The sequence below is a fragment of the Haliotis cracherodii genome, unplaced genomic scaffold, assembly GCF_022045235.1.
Source record: "Haliotis cracherodii isolate W230 unplaced genomic scaffold, xgHalCrac1.p SCAF_7, whole genome shotgun sequence".
In the NCBI taxonomy this organism is placed as follows: Eukaryota; Metazoa; Mollusca; class Gastropoda; order Lepetellida; family Haliotidae; genus Haliotis; species Haliotis cracherodii.
This window is the reverse complement of record NW_027266330.1, coordinates 25,299,061-25,317,806: the sequence shown is the minus strand read 5'-3', so window position 1 is coordinate 25,317,806 and position 18,746 is coordinate 25,299,061. Positions and strand designations below refer to the sequence as shown.

Sequence of the window (18,746 nt, the reverse complement as noted above, 5' to 3'; positions counted from 1 at the left end):
GCGCAATATCTATGATGTCACTGGACGATAGCCAATAGGATGTCGCATATGTGATGAATGGACTGACACATCCATTCATGGCTTGTAAACAGCATGCGTGCACGCGATTGCCGCCCGCCGAGCCAAGCAGGGTGGACTGTCACTCACCGGAGTCGGTTTTACCTGCATTATGCAATGTGTATAATCTGGGTTAGTTGAAGTCTGCAGGGCGGATACATGTGAATAATACATGTGAATAATACAAGTGAATGATACATGTGAATGATACATGTGAATAATACATGTGAATAACACAAGTGAATGATACATGTGAATGATACATGTGAATGATACAAGTGAATGATACATGTGAATGATACATGTATATAATACATGTGAATGATACATGTGAATAATACATGTGAATGATACATGTGAATGGTACATGTGAATGATACATGTGAATGGTACATGTGAATGATTCAAGTGAATGATACATGTGAATAATACAAGTGAATGATACATGTGAATGATACATGTATATAATACATGTGAATGATACATGTGAATAATACAAGTGAATGATACATGTGAATGGTACATGTGAATGGTACAGGTGAATGATACATGTGAATGGTACATGTGAATGATACATGTGAATGGTACATGTGAATGATACATGTGAATGATACATGTGAATAATACATGCGAATGGTACATGTGAATGATACATGTGAATGGTACATGTGAATGATACATGTGAATGTTACATGTGAATGATACAAGTGAATGATACATGATAATGGTACATGTGAATGATACATGTGAAAGATACATGTGAATAATACATGTGAATGATACATGTGAATGGTACGTGAATGATACATGTGAATGGTACATGTGAATGGTACATGTGAATGATACATGTGAATGATACATGTGAATAATACATGTGAATGATACATGTGAATGATACAAGTGAATGATACATGTATATAATACATCTGAATGATACATGTGAATGATACATGTGAATGATACATGTGAATGATACAAGTGAATGATACATGTGAATGATACACAAGTATGAGGAAGTGATCAATAAAGACAGTCAAATGACTGAAAATAAAAATATTAGACATACAGTATGGCGTCGAATACAATAGAGAATTCAAAAGAAAATTGTAGCCTATTTAAGTTTCAATTTTCATGGTGTCTCCATTGCAGGATACACAATTAATGAGCTTATTTGAATGTTTTTATAAATTCGTGAACAGGACGCATTCAATACGTGGCACTGAAACCAGAATATGACATTGAAATAGATGAGACACGCGTGTACACCCACAGTGCCATAAATGCATATAAGGTGAGGTGAAATGGGGTTTAACGTCGCGTCCAAGATTATTGCACTTATATAGCGACGTGCATGTACGTGTGCATGTGTGGCTGCTTGTACTAGTCCGGACTGATGCCGATTTATAGTGCTAGCTCACTGAGATACCATGCCGCAGTTTAGCATGAATACCCCACTCAGACACAGTATACTGACTCCGAGCCGACCAGTCCTTGTTTTAGCCCCTTAATGCCGAGCGCCAGACAGGGTAACAACAAGTACCATCTTTTAACGTCTTTTGGTATGACGCGGCTGGGGATCGAACCCGGACCTTCCGCTCTCCGGGCGGACGCTCTACCACTAGACCACGGAGGCGGTCTAAATGCATTAACACTGGACCCGTGAAGATCAGGATTAGAATAGGTCTTCAGCAAACCATGACGACTATGTTTGTCGTAAGGGGCGACTAACGGGCTCGGGTGGTCAGGCTCGCTGACTTGGTTGATGGATGTCTTCGTATCCAAATTGCGTGGATCGATGCTCATGATATTAATCACTGGATTGTGTGGTCCAGACTCGATTATTTACAGACCACCGTCATATAGCTGGAATATTGCTGAGTGCGGCGTTAAACAACAAACCAAACCAAACCATTTTAAGCACAGGCGGGTATTTCCCGTGTATTCTCACAATCCTCACTCCGATTACCTGTATCTTTTCCCCCAAAACCAATTGTCATATCTCTCCCGCTTTGGGATGCGATCGTTCGACGTTATTTTTGAGAGGGAAGTGTCCAGTGAGTTGTTCCCCTTAGATGTAGGTGGACAGAGCCGATGAACGCAATGGCCGAACGATCGCAGCTAAAAGTGTGAGAGATATGACAATCGTAAGAGAAAGGTGCAGAAAATCGAGGTGACAATTGTGAGAATACCAAACTCCCTGTACATAAAATGGAGATTGGATTCTATTCAGGGAGTCATCATTATTTAAATATGGGTAAATGTTTTTAAAGCTTAACAATGTATTGACATCCTTAAAAAGGCTGTACAAAATGCTGTTATCTCACATACGAAATATACGACTCGAGTGCGTTGTTTATCGTACAATGCGCCCCTCATGGTTTATTCTCCATGCAGTGTTTTATTGTACGATAAACAACTCCCACTCGTCGTTTATTACTTACATAGACAATAAGGTATTTCATATAAAGGCCGTATTCGCGTCCTCTGCATAATGCCATGCTGTGTTAACAATGATAACAAATTAATGTTTGTCACTTTCCGAAACTATCGAACATGAAGACCATTCATGAATTGGTTAGATGGTGTCCTGTATAAAAGATCTTTTAGACAAACTGAAGAAAATGTATTTGGGTATTGAGTGGCCGCGGATATAACGGTAAAATATGTAACACGAGTATTTTACCAACCTGGCTTATACTATCTTCCCGGGGCTAGAGCGTCCACTAGTCTATATCAAAGCCTAGTTTCCACATCTTCCCGAGGCAAGAGCGTCCACTAGTCTTTATCAAAGCCTAGTTTCCACATCTTCCCGAGGCAAGAGCGTCCACTAGTCTTTATCAAAGCCTATAGTTTCCACATCTTCCCGAGGCAAGAGCGTCCACTAGTCTTTATCAAAACCTAGTTTCCACATCTTCCCGAGGCAAGAGCGTCCTCTAGTCTTTATCAAAGCCTATAGTTTCCACATCTTCCCGAGACAAGAGCGTGCACTAGTCTATATCAAAACCTAGCTTCCACATCTTCCTGAGGCAAGAGCGTCAACTAGTCTATATCAAAACCTAGTTTCCACATCTTCCCGAGACAAGAGCGTCCACTAGTCTACATCAAAACCTAGTTTCCACATCTTCCCGAGGCAAGAGCGTCCACTAGTCTTTATCAAAGCCTATAGTTTCCACATCTTCCCGAGGCAAGAGCGTCCACTAGCCTTTTCAACAGTCTTGTAGAAACTATTGAAAATGTATACGTTTTGGTATAAACAAAATCCTAAGAAATGATGAAATCGTACTTCATAAAAAAAGAAGTGATATGAAATGGATGGCCCTACCTCACCTATAAATTATTCCTTAGATTCCAATATTCTCCTGATTGTTCCGGTGTTATTTGACTTATGTTACACTACTATTAATGGACGACTAGCCTTATCATCAAATGTAATGAATTACTAAATAAAAATGACACATTCTATTTGACGTCATGCACAGCTGGTTTTATGTCTTTGACAACGTCGGAGAAAGACTACACATTTTGATATGGAAAATGTCGATGTGTTAAACGGAATTTGACAACATAAAATACCATGTAAATAATGTTTTGAATAGATCGTTTACCATGTATCTTAATTGGACAAGACAGGCAATAATTCAAAACAAACAAAATTATATTCAATATTCAATAATGTCGATGTGTTAAACGGAATTTGACAACATAAAATGCCATGTAAATAATGTTTTGAACAGATCGTTTACGATGTATCTTAATTGGACAAGACAGGCAATATTTCAAAACAAACAAAATTATATTCAATATTGGGCATGTATTTGTTCATTATAATGTGATTATTTCTCATCATCTCGTCATATACAATAAAAGATGCGAAGAAAGCTCTATTGGTAAATAAATTATCAGGGTAATCGTATAAGGTTCCACCAACGGGGAACATGGCATGGGTTATATTTTTTTTTATACTTTTTAGAATTCTTGGAGAAATAAAGTAAACAGTTTAATATCCTGTGATCACAAAATTTAAAAATGGATGAACCCATTGATATATAATGCAAAACGACAGGATTAATTTTGTAAATGGTTTGTGACTAACGCGCACCTAATCGTTAGATATCACGGTTCTGTATATCAAACGACATAAATAACAGTTCCAAGACCAAGACAATTCTTCTGAAAAATGTGTTCATATAAATCAACGAAATCTATTTTGTTAAAGTAATATATTCAGTTTTAGTTATATAATAAAATGAAACATGGACATTGCTCATATGATCTTATAATATTGACTATTACACACCCCAGAAATACATACATGTTGCAGTTACGTTTACATTTCATCTTGTAACACTTATCCAAAGGAACGAAATATCGTATACGACACTATGAACTTATCAATTTCTTACGTGAACAATGTGCAAACAAACAGGAGATTATCAAAGGCACATATATGTTGTGGCCTGGATCTACGTTCGTATGATATTATATTGAACATTGACAAATTTCCAAAGTGAAATTATTGTGTGAAAATTGTATAAAAGATATGCAAGATCGGCATCATTATTGAAACTGTAAACAGCAGGATCTGGAGTACTGGCCCGACCCCCAAACTGCCGACATATCCCTCCCCATAGTAGAACAAAGCAACGGAGCAAGAGCAGCGACACCAAGCGGAGGATCCGGGAACCCGTCTATCAGTCACACCGGCGAAACAATGCCCTGTGACGTCAGGGGATCATCGGATGTGCATAAGCTCCTCCCAGTGATCTATCATCTCTGTACGCGATGCCATTGAATAAGCCCAGCGATGTTGAGAGTCTTGAATATTTGTTTTCTCAGTGTAGCTTTTGTTTGTTTGTTTGTTGTTTAACGCCTCAGTCAGCAATATTCCAGCTATATGACGGCGGTCTGTAAATAATCGAGTCTGGACCAGACAATCCAGTGATTGACATCATTAGCATCGATCAACGCAATTGGAATCGATGACATGTATCAACCTTTTACGACAAGCATAGTCGCTTTTACGGCAAGTATGTAATAGTAATGTAGCATGGGGCGGCGCATTTTATAGCAAGCGCTAGTTTATGAAAGCTTTATTACATTCAATATATTTTTTTATTTCGTTCTTTCCGTAATTCAAGTGGCTAAAAGAATTATAAATGGGAACTAATATAGATATATTATTAAATTTGAGCACCTTTAGAATCTCTGCCGTGGGTCATATGTCTCAAAGACAAGCAACCAGTTTTTATGAGAATCAATCGGAGGCGAACTTCGGAGTTTTAGCCCGACAGCTAACCAAATGAGCTACGTCCACACTGTGAAACAAAGTGCATGCCTGTGACGTCATGCCTGTGACGTCATGCCTGTGACGTCATACTTGAGCGAAAAAATAGCTACTGACACTTACGAGTGATCCCGATGCCATTTGGCACACTCGTCCCATTCCGTAATCTACAAGAATTTAACAATGCCCTGTGACGTCAGGGGTCATTGAGTGTGCATAAGCTCCTCCCAGTGATCTATCATCTCTACACGCAATGACATTGAATACACCCAGCGGTGTTGAGAGTTTTGAATTTGTTTACTAAATATAGCCTGCGGCAGCGCATTTTTATAGCAAGCGCTAGTTTACGAAAGCACTTTTATTTTATATATTTTTTTATATTTAGTACTTCTCGTAGTTCAAGTGGCTTAAATAGTTGGTTATAAATTTTAACTAATATACATATATTATTTTTCTGGTTCATTAATTTTCATTATTATGCGCAGGAATGCAGTTTATTAGGTATGTTATATTAGAGCTGAACACATCCAAATGTCGGCGGTGATAGTGTAGGTTACCCTGAACTCTATCCTTAGCCCTTGGATCCCCACCTCAATCTTTCAGCCCTAGCTTTACGATCTTTAGAAGGGGCGGTCGGGCAGCCTAGTGGTTAAAGCGTTCGCTCGTCACGCCGAAGACCCGGGTTCGATTCCCGACATGGGTACAATGTGTGAAGCCAATTTAAGGTGTCCCCCGCCGTGATATCGCTGGAATATTGCTAAAAGCGGCGTTAAACCATACTCACTCACTCACTACGATGTTTAGAGTTAGGTTTCCGTTTAGTGTCAATTATAGATTCTATAGCGGCTCCTAATATTCTTCACACGAAAATGTCGAGAAAGCAGGATGTAATGGTTTAGTGACGAATATTTTGGCCACTGGAAACTGTCCTGAAACATTCACACAAGCCACTTTCACATGCTACATTTATTCAATACTGATTCAAAATCGAACTCATCCTTGTGTTGTCATAAGCCATGCTTATGCCTCCTTCATTTCTTACTATTATCCACATTATCCTTACAGTGTTCCCTACCACACTTTCCTGTCACAAAAATCACCCAACGTATTATTAAATACCATGTCATTTTTGCGTACCCGTTCAACGTCTGACGCCTGGAGCCGTTTTCAGTTCGCGCAATATATCGGCTCATTCCTCACCACACGCTATCTTGTAGATTACGGAATGGGACGAGTGTGCCAAAATGGCATCGGGATCACTCGTAAGTATCCGAAGACTTAAAGTCACGAGACACCATGGATACCCGTAATCTTCGTAAATGTCCGTCGCATATTCGATCCTTTTCGTTCAGTTCCGTAACGTCGTAGGCATGACTAGATAAATTTGCACTTATTTCCACAGTGTGGACGTAGCTCGGTTTGCTGTCAAGCTAACAATCCGAAGGTCGCGAGTTTGCCTCCGACGGATTTTCTCAAAAATTGGCTGCTTGTCTTTGAGATACGTGACCCACGACAGAGATTGTCCTCACGAGATGTTGTTGTACTGAAAACTAAAGGGGCTCCAAGAGTTGTGTCCCTTGCCTAAAAGCAAGACCCAAGCTCCTCACAGCGATAGTACGTTCCCGGAGCTCTCCATACTATCGCTGCCACCAGTCAAAACTCCACACTGTGATCGGTGGCCCCAACCATGCTTGGAGTTGAACTCGCAACCGAATGACCGTTATGTTTACAAACAAGTGACGACTGTCGTGACGCCGAATACACTTACCGCTGCTAAATTACTTTTCTTTTTAGTCAATTTGAATTTCTATTTCATTAAAACTATCATGTAATTGATATAGTAAGAATATAAGGGAGAAGTTGGTTGATTTTCCGTTTGTCTGCAATCTCGAACATATCTGACTATACAAACAACAAAGTAAATTCGTCTGCAAAACATGGTCCGTCGTAAACCTTTTCAAAATGAACTATGGTGGCATTCCCAAAGATATAAACAAAAGTAAACACGTTACTGCATTTGGGGTTAGAGGGAAATTTCAAGATTCTTGTAATGGCCGCACAATGGCAGCGATGTTACCGAGAGTGTAAAGAAGGTGTCACGCGCTGGGGAGGAGCTTGAAGCTAGACTGGTTTCCGTTCGTTCTGCGCATCTTGTTGTAGCAGACGATGTTGCACAAGCTCCTCACAGCGATGGTCCGTTCGGGGAGCTCTCTATACTATCGCTGCCACCAGTCAAAACTCCCCACTGGGATAGGTGTCCCCAACCATGCTTGGAGTTGAACTCGCAACCGAATGACCGTCATGTTTACAAACAAGTGACGACTGCCGTGACGCCGAATACAATCACCGCTGATAAATTACTTTCTTTGTTTGTCAGTTTGAATTTCTATTTCATTAAAAGTATCATCTTTAATTGATATAGTAAGAATGTAAGGGAGAAGTTGGTGGATTTTCCGTAAGTTTGCAATCTCGAACCAATCTGATTATTAAAACAACAAAGTAAATTCATCTGGAAAACATGGCCGGTCGTACACCTTTTCAAAATGAAATATGATGACATAAACAAAAGTATAAACGTTACTTATATGGGGTTGGAGGGCAAATTTCAAGATTCTTGTAATGGCCGCACCCACACTGATGGCAGCGATGTTACCGAGAGTGTAACGAAGATGTCACGCGTTGGGAAGGAGCTTGGATGTTGTGGTGGGTGATGCCGGTCCTTTCCTTGGGAGCAAGCGCAGCGACACCAAGCGGAGAATCCGTGAACCAGTCTATGGCCAAAGCAAGCTCCTCCCCAGCGCGTGACACCTTCGTTTCACACTCGGTTGTATCGCGAGGGCTCCACGAACGTGCTATCGCTGTGAGGAGGTGGAGAACCGTCCTTCACAGTACAACCTTTGACCCGTCATAGTAGTTCATGTTGTGATCAGGACGCTGAACGGGTGATCTGGGTGTTTGGAAGGACGTTTGGTTGTTTTGCAAATTTGATTACATTCTAACCAAGTACCTGCAGATGAAATATCACAAGACAGGTAAAACTGAGCTGATTATTAGTGTTGCTGGTGAAGGATTATTAATTTTATACTAAAATTTCTGACAGCGATTGCCACTGTTTGACTGTTTTAGGTGCCTTGTTTTCTTCAGTGACCACACTTTCAAATTCAACCCTGACCCAACCTAAGGTGGCAAATTAAATGACAATGACAAACTTGCAAACATATATCAGTGTTAGCTGGTTAGAAATTAAGGTCATTGGGGTTTGCTATCTAATTGTTTTTGAAAATAGGGATCCCCTAAATTTTTGACTTTTTAACATTAACGGTTATGCGAAGGACCATTTGACTATCTGGATAATTGTGATGTTGCTCAAACAATCAATCTTTAAAATCCCTGCTGCTTGGCTTTTTTAAGACTGGTCATATTTATTTATGAGATGATGAACATGATGATGTGAGATGTATATTTTGGTGTATGCTGAGGTGGCTGCTTGAATTATTGTCCGAATTATTTAATGTGACAGTCATATGTCCCTGTCTGCGCATCAGACAGGGAAATTAACTGTTTGGCGGTCTTGAAGTACTGCAGAGGTCAGGTCGCTGTGGTAGGGTTTCCATATTTGTGACCGTTAAATGATGTGTATTATGATGGCTGTGTTTCATATTAAGTTATAAAAATACATTTGTTATATTCATGACCTTGATACCTCTTATGATGATATATGTTCGACCTAGATTAAAGCTTTTTCAATGTTTATAGTGAGAATGTGGCCAGGAGAGACTCAAGGTTGAGATGTGCCTCAATCTCATTAAATTTAGATTTAGTTCTCGCTACCGCTAAAAACAAAGATCTGAAGACATCCCATTAGGGGTCACGTCAGAACGACTTTTCATCCGACCAATCAGAGGGTCGCTTACCAGATCATGAAAGTGACAGTCGGAATGTGCTTTCTAATCATACAACCTCGAAAATTTTAACACGGGGTATTACGAACGATAGTTACGGGTTTAGCAACTGAATCCATACAATCTAGACCATCTCTGAGCCATTCCAGAATGTTCTTTTGTCAAAGTTCGCGCAAGGTCGGTCTGATGTGACCTGTAATGGGATGTCCTAAGATCTTTGTTTAGCGGTAGCGAGAACTAAGATCTGATTTTAATGAGATTGAGGTGTGCCTCATACTGTTAAACTCTGATGACAGGGATAGTATTGAATATTGTTTCAAGCATGCCAAAGGGGTATTACTTTTGTTTTGATGTGCCCTTTGGAATTTACGTGTGAAATTATCTGAAGTGTTGATAATTTCTATTAGCAATAAGTTTTCTGTTGAATTCAATTTCACTCAATAATCACTGGGCCCGTGAAGATCCGGGGTAGAATAGCTCTTCAGCAACCCATGCTTGCCGTAAAAGGCAACTATGCTTGTCGTAGTAGGCGACTAACAGGATTGGATGGTCAGGCTCGCTGACTTAATTGATGCATGTTGTGTGGATCGATGCTCATGTTGTCAATCACAGGATTGTCTGGTCCAGACTCGATTACTTACAGACCACCGTCATATAGCTGTAGTGCGGTGTTATTCAACAAACAAACAATAATCACTGTAGTCAGTTTAGAGTTATGGCAAAAACTGAAAAGTGCACTTTTCAAGAAATATCAATTTTACTAGAGATAAACATCATTATTGAGTTTTGATCGCATGGTTTGCAATCCAATTGAGGATCTGCACTCAGGTGTACATCTTCCTCCCTGTTGTTATTCAGTAAATAACTCTAATAGGAACTTGTTGTAATCCATGCAAATCAAAAGACAACAGGGTTGAAATTCGAATGTAACAACTGAGTTTACTAATGGATAATTGTTTAAAACAAATGGTGATTATTGAAAACTATCAATTGTTATGCATACTATTTACAATACTGTAGGCAGTTTGAAATTACTATTGATACTGTATAATCTTAGTACAATCAAGTCCAAATTTACTAACCGGGTACTCGACACAGTATTACCCGCTATAGGTCTCAAGAGTTGGGTACAAAATGTCTGAATGGAAATTATTTTACTGCAGCCCTGGCAAAAAGTATTTAGATACATGTATAAAACTATCTAATCATGCATACACTGCAGTTGATAGACGCTTATCCTTACTCAAACGAATGCTTGCATAGTGAGAAAGAAACGTGAACGTTAGCTATACTTGTAGTGCAACCATTGAGTTTTACTGTTAATGTCATTACAGTATATCACGTGACTAACCACGGGTCCGGGTCATGTGGGTACCCGGGTCCTACTCAGGACCCGGCTGACCCGAGTTACCCGTCCCAGCCCTAGTACAATCATATGGCAAACAATTGCGATACGTTGATATTTCGATTAATTGTTACACTCCTTCTAACATGTCTAAGTTTTTTTTAACTAATTTGAAAAAATATGTTGCTTAGACTTGTGAACAGGCTTGGGTCACTTAATTGGTTCTTGTGCTGAACCAAACTGTCATGTACCAGGGAGCTGGTGTTATGTGTGTCACAAACATTTCCAGGGTGATACGCACCACACAAATGTGTGTCCAGAGCACATATATGTAGATAATGGGCGCAGAAAAATAATACAGTGGATTACAGGTAAAGTTTATGTCTATGGTCATCTGTCATTTCATCCATCAATCATTATAAGGGGTGTCACGATAAATTGAAATATCGATATTTTGCTATTGGTAAGCACTTCAAGTCAATAAATCAATTGTTAAATCAGTTTCTGGTCAATAGTATCGATTTCAGTTAGGAATATCGATAGTTTCGATTGTATTTACCATATCATGCGGTGTAGTCAAATGCTGTTCAAATTATTTATTTTTTTGATCATGAGTGGTAGTAATTTACACATGGTAATGTGGAAGTTTCTTTTTCTTAAATTATTAGGGTAAAGAAAAAAACAAGTCAGGCATATCTCAAACTTTACTTTTTATTTGTTGTTATGGTTATCACATTCACAGGAAACTTCAGTTCCAAGGTTTAATTCATCTGTTAAATCCATCAAAAATGATACACTGAAAACTATCGATATTTATCGCAATAGTTGCTTGCAATATCAATAGTTATCGCAATAGTGTCTTTCAATATCAATAGTGATTTCCAGACCAATAGTCGTCCATACACATGATCGTTGATTCCTTCTAGGCTGTAAAGTAATTATATAGAGGATTCATCACGAGTGTTTTTTAATATGGGAAATATCAACCGAGTCTTAGTTAATCGGTATTTGCCGAGCCTTTGGCGAGGCAAATACCGATTAACGGGACGAGGTTGATATTTCCCATATTAAAAAAACACGAGTGATGAATTCTATTTATCATTTTCACATTTTTGCTTCCCAATTAAAGAATAATGGCATTTAACATTAACATCAGCAACTTGTCGAAATCTTACGTATAGATCGTGCGTAGTCATACATGTTTTCAAAAGCCGTGTAAACCAAAATTAACAACCTCTTAACTCCTTTATGGCATATTCCTTCGCTGAGTAAAAAAGTTCCTCGGATTATTTAAAACAAAATACTTGAACAGACTTTTGCAGAATAATTGAAATAATGTCTCCAACATCAAAGGTATCCATGTTGTTTGTAAACACCTACTCACGTGCACCGGCGAAAAAAGTCCCACTTCCGGCTATCTAATTTGCATATCTAATTTGCATACTTATGTCATTGGGGTATGACATACATGTTTTTATGTCATAAGCTTATGTCATGGATAAATGCTTTAGTTAAATGATAAAACAACATACCATACACTACACGTCAGTGCTAGAAACTGGCACTAGTCCTGTAGTCCTTGCCAAACTGCCCAATAGTTAAGGTATCATTAGGACTAGTAGAAATTTGCCAATTTTAAGGGTTTTGCTTTATATTATCTTTAGAAGGAGTAGTGCACTAAAGAAAGTAAGGTTCAACCGCTACACCATTTCAGTATTTTACAGGACCCTCATATTGCCAGCACAGACCGTCAGAATTAATTATTGTGGCCCCCTTGACCCCACTTTTGTAAGTCAAAGTAAAAAACCCTGATTGTCATTGTTTCTTGGGAGAGTTGTTTTACTTTGCGCTCAGCAATATTCCAGCTCTATGACGGCGGTCTGTAAATATTCGAGTCTGGACCAGACAACCCAGTGATTGATATCATGAGCATCGATACATGCAATTGGAATCAATGACATGCTATAACGAATTCAACAAGCCTGACCACCCGATCCTGTTAGTCACCTCCTACGACAAGCCTAGCTGACTTTTTACGGCAGGCATGGGTTGCTGAAGACCTATGCCACCCCGTATCTTCACGGTCGACTCAAATTGTACAGGAATGGTGTACAGGAATAGTGTACAGGAATAGTGTACAGGAATGGTGTACAGGAATAGTGAGCAGGAATAGTGAACAGGAATAGTGTACAGGAATAGTGTACAGGAATAGTGTACAGGAATGGTGTACAGGAATAGTGAGCAGGAATAGTGAACAGGAATAGTGTACAGGAATAGTGTACAGGAATAGTGAACAGGAATAGTGTACAGGAATAGTGTACAGGAATGGTGTACAGGAATGGTGTACAGGAATAGTGAGCAGGAATAGTGAACAGGAATAGTGTACAGGAATGGTGAACAGGAATGGTGTACAGGAATGGTGTACAGGAATAGTGAGCAGGAATAGTGAACAGGAATAGTGTACAGGAATAGTGAACAGGAATAGTGTACAGGAATGGTGTACAGGAATAGTGTACAGGAATAGTGTACAGGAATAGTGTACAGGAATGGTGTACAGGAATGGTGTACAGGAATGGTGTACAGGAATAGTGAGCAGGAATAGTGAACAGGAATAGTGTACAGGAATAGTGAACAGGAATAGTGTTCAGGAATAGTGAACAGGAATAGTGAGCTATGTGCAACTATCCGACCATTCAAACAAGTTTCCAGCCTCAGGCCAATGTAAGTTCTCATGTTGGTTTGTGTTTTCCATCACATTCCCCAAATCCTAATGCTTATGACCTTGTGCTTCTGTGTGACCTACCACAGGTCATGTCATTTGTTTGTGCATACAGTGTAGTGTAGACATTGCAATTAGATATTTTGACTGATGTCATCAAATGAACATTGAGCTGTGGAGTAGAAAAAGTAATTGACATCTGTGTTTCATATAACGGTTGTCAAGCTGTGTCATATTCATATTGGACAGAGAACAATAGCAACATCTGTTTTATAACCAGTGATGTTGTGAGTAATTTTGTAATAATATTACAACCTATCTGAATATCATAGTCATGGCTCAATTTAGTTGTGAAAACATGCGTCAATGCACATGATGCATGTAAAAACAATTCAGATTTGTGTCTGACTGGACCTAACTTGTCATGCTTGTCCACACAACATCGACAGCGAAAAAAACAACTAACATTTTTAGTCCACTAGTCCTTACACGGATAACATATACCAAAACCCTTCAAAATGTTACATTTCTTCTATTCCTTATAGTATCTTAACTATTGGGCAGTTTTGTCAAGGATTACAGGACTAGTGCCAATTTCTAACGCTGCATCGATCTTTGAACACACTCAATACCTCTAAGTTGTATTTTCCATTCTGCATCATTAATCCCTTTGTTTGGTATTTGTTACGCTTTCTTGGGCTGGACGTCATCAAACTGGGGGTAATTCAAGATTTAGGTGCCCGTGTTCTTATTAAGTTTTGCAGCAACTAGGGTTGGGACGGTTAACTCGGGTCAGGTGGGTACTGAGTTGGACCCGGGTACCCACAGGACTACCCGGACCCGTGGTTAGTCACCTGATTATATTGTTTAATGGCACAAATTATCTATAACTCTATGGTTACACTATAATTCAGTGTATGCATGACCAGATCATTTTATACGTGTATCTAAATACATTTTGACAGGAGTATGGTTTAACGTTTCTCAATCGGACATTTTGTACCTGTCTCTTGAGACCTACAGCGGGTACCCGGGTAGGGTTCGGGTAATAGGGGGGTGGGTACCCGGGTAATAGATTTGGACTCGTCCCAGCCCTAGCAACATGTAATTATTTTATGTGACACTGGCAGTAGACCAGACTAGGTTTCTGGAATGTGCTAGTGTTGTTGCTTCTTCTTTCGTGGATGTTATGAATGAAAATCACGACAAGTAAGAAGCAAAAGTCAGTAAATACATTTGTCACTGTTCCCACTAGCACTTCAGCTGATGATGATAAGTCACATGACAGTCGTATTTCTGCAAGCTGTGGCAGCAGCCTGCTTTGTTCACTGCGTTCATTGTGTCAGTGTCAACTATGACCAGTAATACTGGCGACCTAGATAACAGGGTTCTGGAATTACACAAACTGAATAAAGTGTATATGACAACACCACATAAGTACATCTTCCCCAGGTAAGAGAGTTAACTGACTTTAAAAGTCCAGTTTCCACCCTTGCCACTAGGCTAGAATTCCTGGGCTTGATCGTAGCGCCACAAGTGGCTATTACGAGTTATGTCCCTTCTAAGCCTCTCGTGGTCCAATCAGATTCCTCCTCTCATAGCACTTGCATTTGCTCCAAACAAAATGGCGACTCCCAGTCAGGATGATCTGATCGATAATCAAGATCTATATTGTGATAAAACGGGTCTTACATTGCGAAATACATCAAATCACGTGAGCACCTTGATTAGGAACATGAAAACATTTTGAAAATGTCTGTTGACAATGAGTTGGCGATGCACATGCTTTGCAAATCCTGCAATCGACCATAATCTGCATGACAGTTTACGAACCGGATTTCGATTTCGTCGTCTGATTTTGATTGCTCTATGCATAGACTCGTTAGTCCAGACAAAATAGAACTCCATAATACCAGCCTAGTTCGTCAAGGGTGAAAACTGGACTTTTATAGTCAGTTAACTCCCTTGCCTCGGGAAGATCCATAAGTACTGGACAACAGTAAGTACTAACAGTATCATAAATAAACAATCATCAGATATTTGAGATAACATGTATTTTTACTAGTTTATGCATCTGTGTTACAACTTTGAATTTATGGTACCAGGGTGCAACCTGTTTTTGTTTGGTGCAACTTGGTTTTCATGTCAATGTGCACCTGGTGCAATTTAGATCAAGTTTAATACTTAAATCAAACCCTGATTGCACACAAGAAACTTGAAGGGAAAATCTATACATTTTCTAACCCAAGTTACAATTTAGCTATATCATGGTATTAATTTGAACATGCTTAAAAGATATGTATGCATGCAACACTACACCTCATTTTCTTATCTGGTAATCAGCCAATACTCCGACCCCGATAATAAATAATACAGCAGTAATTCCTTGAGAATGGGATGTGTTCTGGTTCAGTGGGAGTGAGGAGGGTGCTGACTAGGACAATGAATGAATAATGCCTTCCTTGTATTGAGCTAGTTTAACTTTTGTATTCTTTGTCAGAGCTCCAGATAACTTTTTGAGCAATTGAGTTTTTACTTTTGGGTTTCTATTTTAATTGGGTTATTACATTTTTCATTGGGTAATAAATATTTTTTCACTCATCTATTCATCACTCTATTGGGTTTCTCCCTAAATTAGTGAACATTTTAAGATTTAAAAAAAGAAAGAAATAATGTTTTAGATGTATATAACTGTTCTAAATATATAGGCTTGACTCATCTATTCATCATTCTATTGGGTTTCTCCCAAACTAAGGGAACGTTTCAACATTTAAAAAAAAGAAATAATGTTTTAGATGTATATATAACTGTTCTAAATATATGGGCTTGACATGGAAAGTAAATTAGCTGGTAACTGAGTTTCAGAAATTAGATCCTTCGTACACATGCTGAGAAAAATTAATTGGGTATATAGCATGCTGTTTTTATAAATATGAGTTGTTCATTTAATGCATGCGTTTCTGTATGCAAGTTAATTGAAAGTAATTGGGTTTTGAAGAATGGGGGGGGGGGGGGAACGTATTTTACGCTGCTTATCTGTAGCTCTGATTTGTGTTTTTGGTACGTCAGTATTCTTACACTAAGCTATGTTTCAGGTTGGGTGTGAGGGTGGTCTGCCCTGGCTAGCAGCATGACAGCGAAGAGTTATGCCCGGAGCATCGAACTACCAACAGAGAGCATATTTAGGAACCTCAAACATGCTCGGAGATTTGCTATTGATATAGGTAAACCGGGTCACTGGCCCAAGTTATAACACTTTGAAAAATATGTTCAAAGAATTATAAACTAATTTGAAACCTGGCTACAAAAAGAAGAAAAGTATTGTGTTGAGTGTGTTAAAAATGTATTTTTGTACAGCTACTAAAACAGTAAAGATATGTCAATGTGTAAGGTACATAGCAATAGTGATAGTCAAAGGGAGATAACTCTAGACATGCTAGATACGGGAAGTGATGACAGCTGTGAATCCTAACAATGAAAACAAGGAATACACTTAAAGTTGTAAATCACTTTTTTGAGTAACCTATTATTTTAAAAGGTTTAGTTTCATTCTCTGATGTCAAATTTTACAAGCCCAAGGTTTAATTAAGTTTCCAGCTTTGTCATTTTTGTAAGTGCCCATGGTGCTTATGGCAAGGATGGTATATAGAGAATCTCACCCGAGTGTCTTTTGATATCAAATATATCAACACGAGTTGATAAAAGTGAAAAAATTCTGAGGCTTGCCGAGGATTTTTGGCACTTTTATTAACATGTGTTGATATATTTGATTATCAAAAGACACAAGGGTGAGATTTTATTTATCATCCAACATCATTCTACCAGCTTTTTCAATTTGTTGACAGTAATTAGCAGTGTCCTCCATGTAAAAAAGTACTGCTAACAGCTTCAGTAGCAGAGCCATTAGTGATGTCATTTGATTGTGACGTCATGGTAATCAGTGGCGTCACAATGGTCTGCAAAGCATTGTGATGTAATTTCATTGCAGCGATATCTACAGTGTAGATCTCATCCAAGCGATATCTCCTGTGGAGTTTTGGATGATAAATAGAGGTTATCACGCGAGTGTGTTTGGGGATGGTAAATATCCTGCATTAGGAATAAACATTGTATTTAGCGAGCCTTGCAACATATACGCAAAACAACAATTGTTTTTAATTGCCCTTCGCGGCAATCCATCGGTCTGTCCGCTAGAATAACTGTCCTTTGTCAAAGGGAAGCTACTCTAACCCTAGTCTATGAGACGTCACGGCCACGGTCAGACGTTGTTGACAGTCGGTCTGTCCTGTCATAACGATAAGAAGTGTAGTCAGATGTACACACAGCGACAAAACGAAACAAGGTAACAATTCAAACATATATCCGCCAAATCCAACTATTTTAATTTGTGGAGGAGGTTTCAAGCCACAGAGGTCTACAAGCACAGATATTGCTTCTGTTCCCGCTTGGCTAGGCCTCGTGCCCTCGCAAAATTGTTTCGAAATTTATCTCCAAAGTTGACAAAACTTATAAAATGCCTTAGCTACGTCACAGTTAGACACAGATTTTCAGTATATTAGACTGTTCTTTTGATAATGATAGCAATTATCCCTGTAGTTTATCCAGATTCCCGATGGTTAATTCTGACTCGATCGCCGAATGACAAGGGCGACGCCATGTTTGTTTATAAACAGTGAAAGTAGTCCCTACTTGACCTTTGATATTTGCATCTCTATCCGCATATGACCCCAACGGATATCGTTTTTATCCGTTGACTTTATCCTGCCGAGAAACCCACCCATTATATGATAAAAAGTTTGATTTGAATGTGTTGACAGGAGGCTCCCTAGCTAAGCTGTCCTACTGTTCTACAGTCAGCAGGAGGACATCCATGGTGTTTGATGAGCCAGAGCAGGTCAGCATCTTTAATATTTTCAATAAGCATCTAAAATCCATGCTCTTCCTTAACAAACCGATTCTTATTGATGATGAAAAAATGGCCATATTTTTACATCAGTGCATGGTGAGTGAGATGTTCACCCCAGAGCTTGCATAGCAGAAATTGACACACAAGTTGCCGACCAAAACCCAAATTACAGAATAATGAACATTTTCAATGGTATAATATAATTTTATACTGTACATTCAATATGAAATAGATTTCTTTCTAAACATTTTACTCATTAAATTGTTTTGGGTTTTTTCAATAAAAGCGAGAAACAAAATTTCTTATACTTCCTGGAAAACAAGTCCAACTGTGCCTCAGAATTTGAAGAAACTTGTAAAGATTCTTCCAGGGACAAACAGTTGCTGATATGTTCAATCTCATTAAAATCATATCTTAGTTCTCACTTCCGCTAAAAATCTGACGACATCCCATTTAGGGTCGCGTAAGAACGACCTTTCGTGAACTTAGATTGACCTCTGAAATGACTAACAAGAAGTCGACATCAGCCAATT

At 38.9% G+C, this 18,746-nt stretch overlaps 1 protein-coding gene across 2 annotated transcripts in view; it reads left to right on the top strand.

Annotated features, from left to right (window-relative positions):
• The first annotated feature begins 8,250 nt into the window (after positions 1 to 8,250).
• LOC139448206 (4'-phosphopantetheine phosphatase-like) overlaps positions 8,251 to 18,746 on the top strand; it is a 30,143-nt gene continuing 19,647 nt past the window's right edge. For both annotated transcript variants that reach the window (XM_071229724.1, XM_071229723.1), the window contains exons 1-3: positions 8,251 to 8,373; positions 16,403 to 16,531; positions 18,125 to 18,201. In XM_071229724.1, the coding sequence (XP_071085825.1) occupies positions 16,438 to 16,531; positions 18,125 to 18,201 (171 nt within the window). In that variant the 5' untranslated portion in view covers positions 8,251 to 8,373; positions 16,403 to 16,437. The remainder of the gene's footprint in view (positions 8,374 to 16,402; positions 16,532 to 18,124; positions 18,202 to 18,746) is intronic.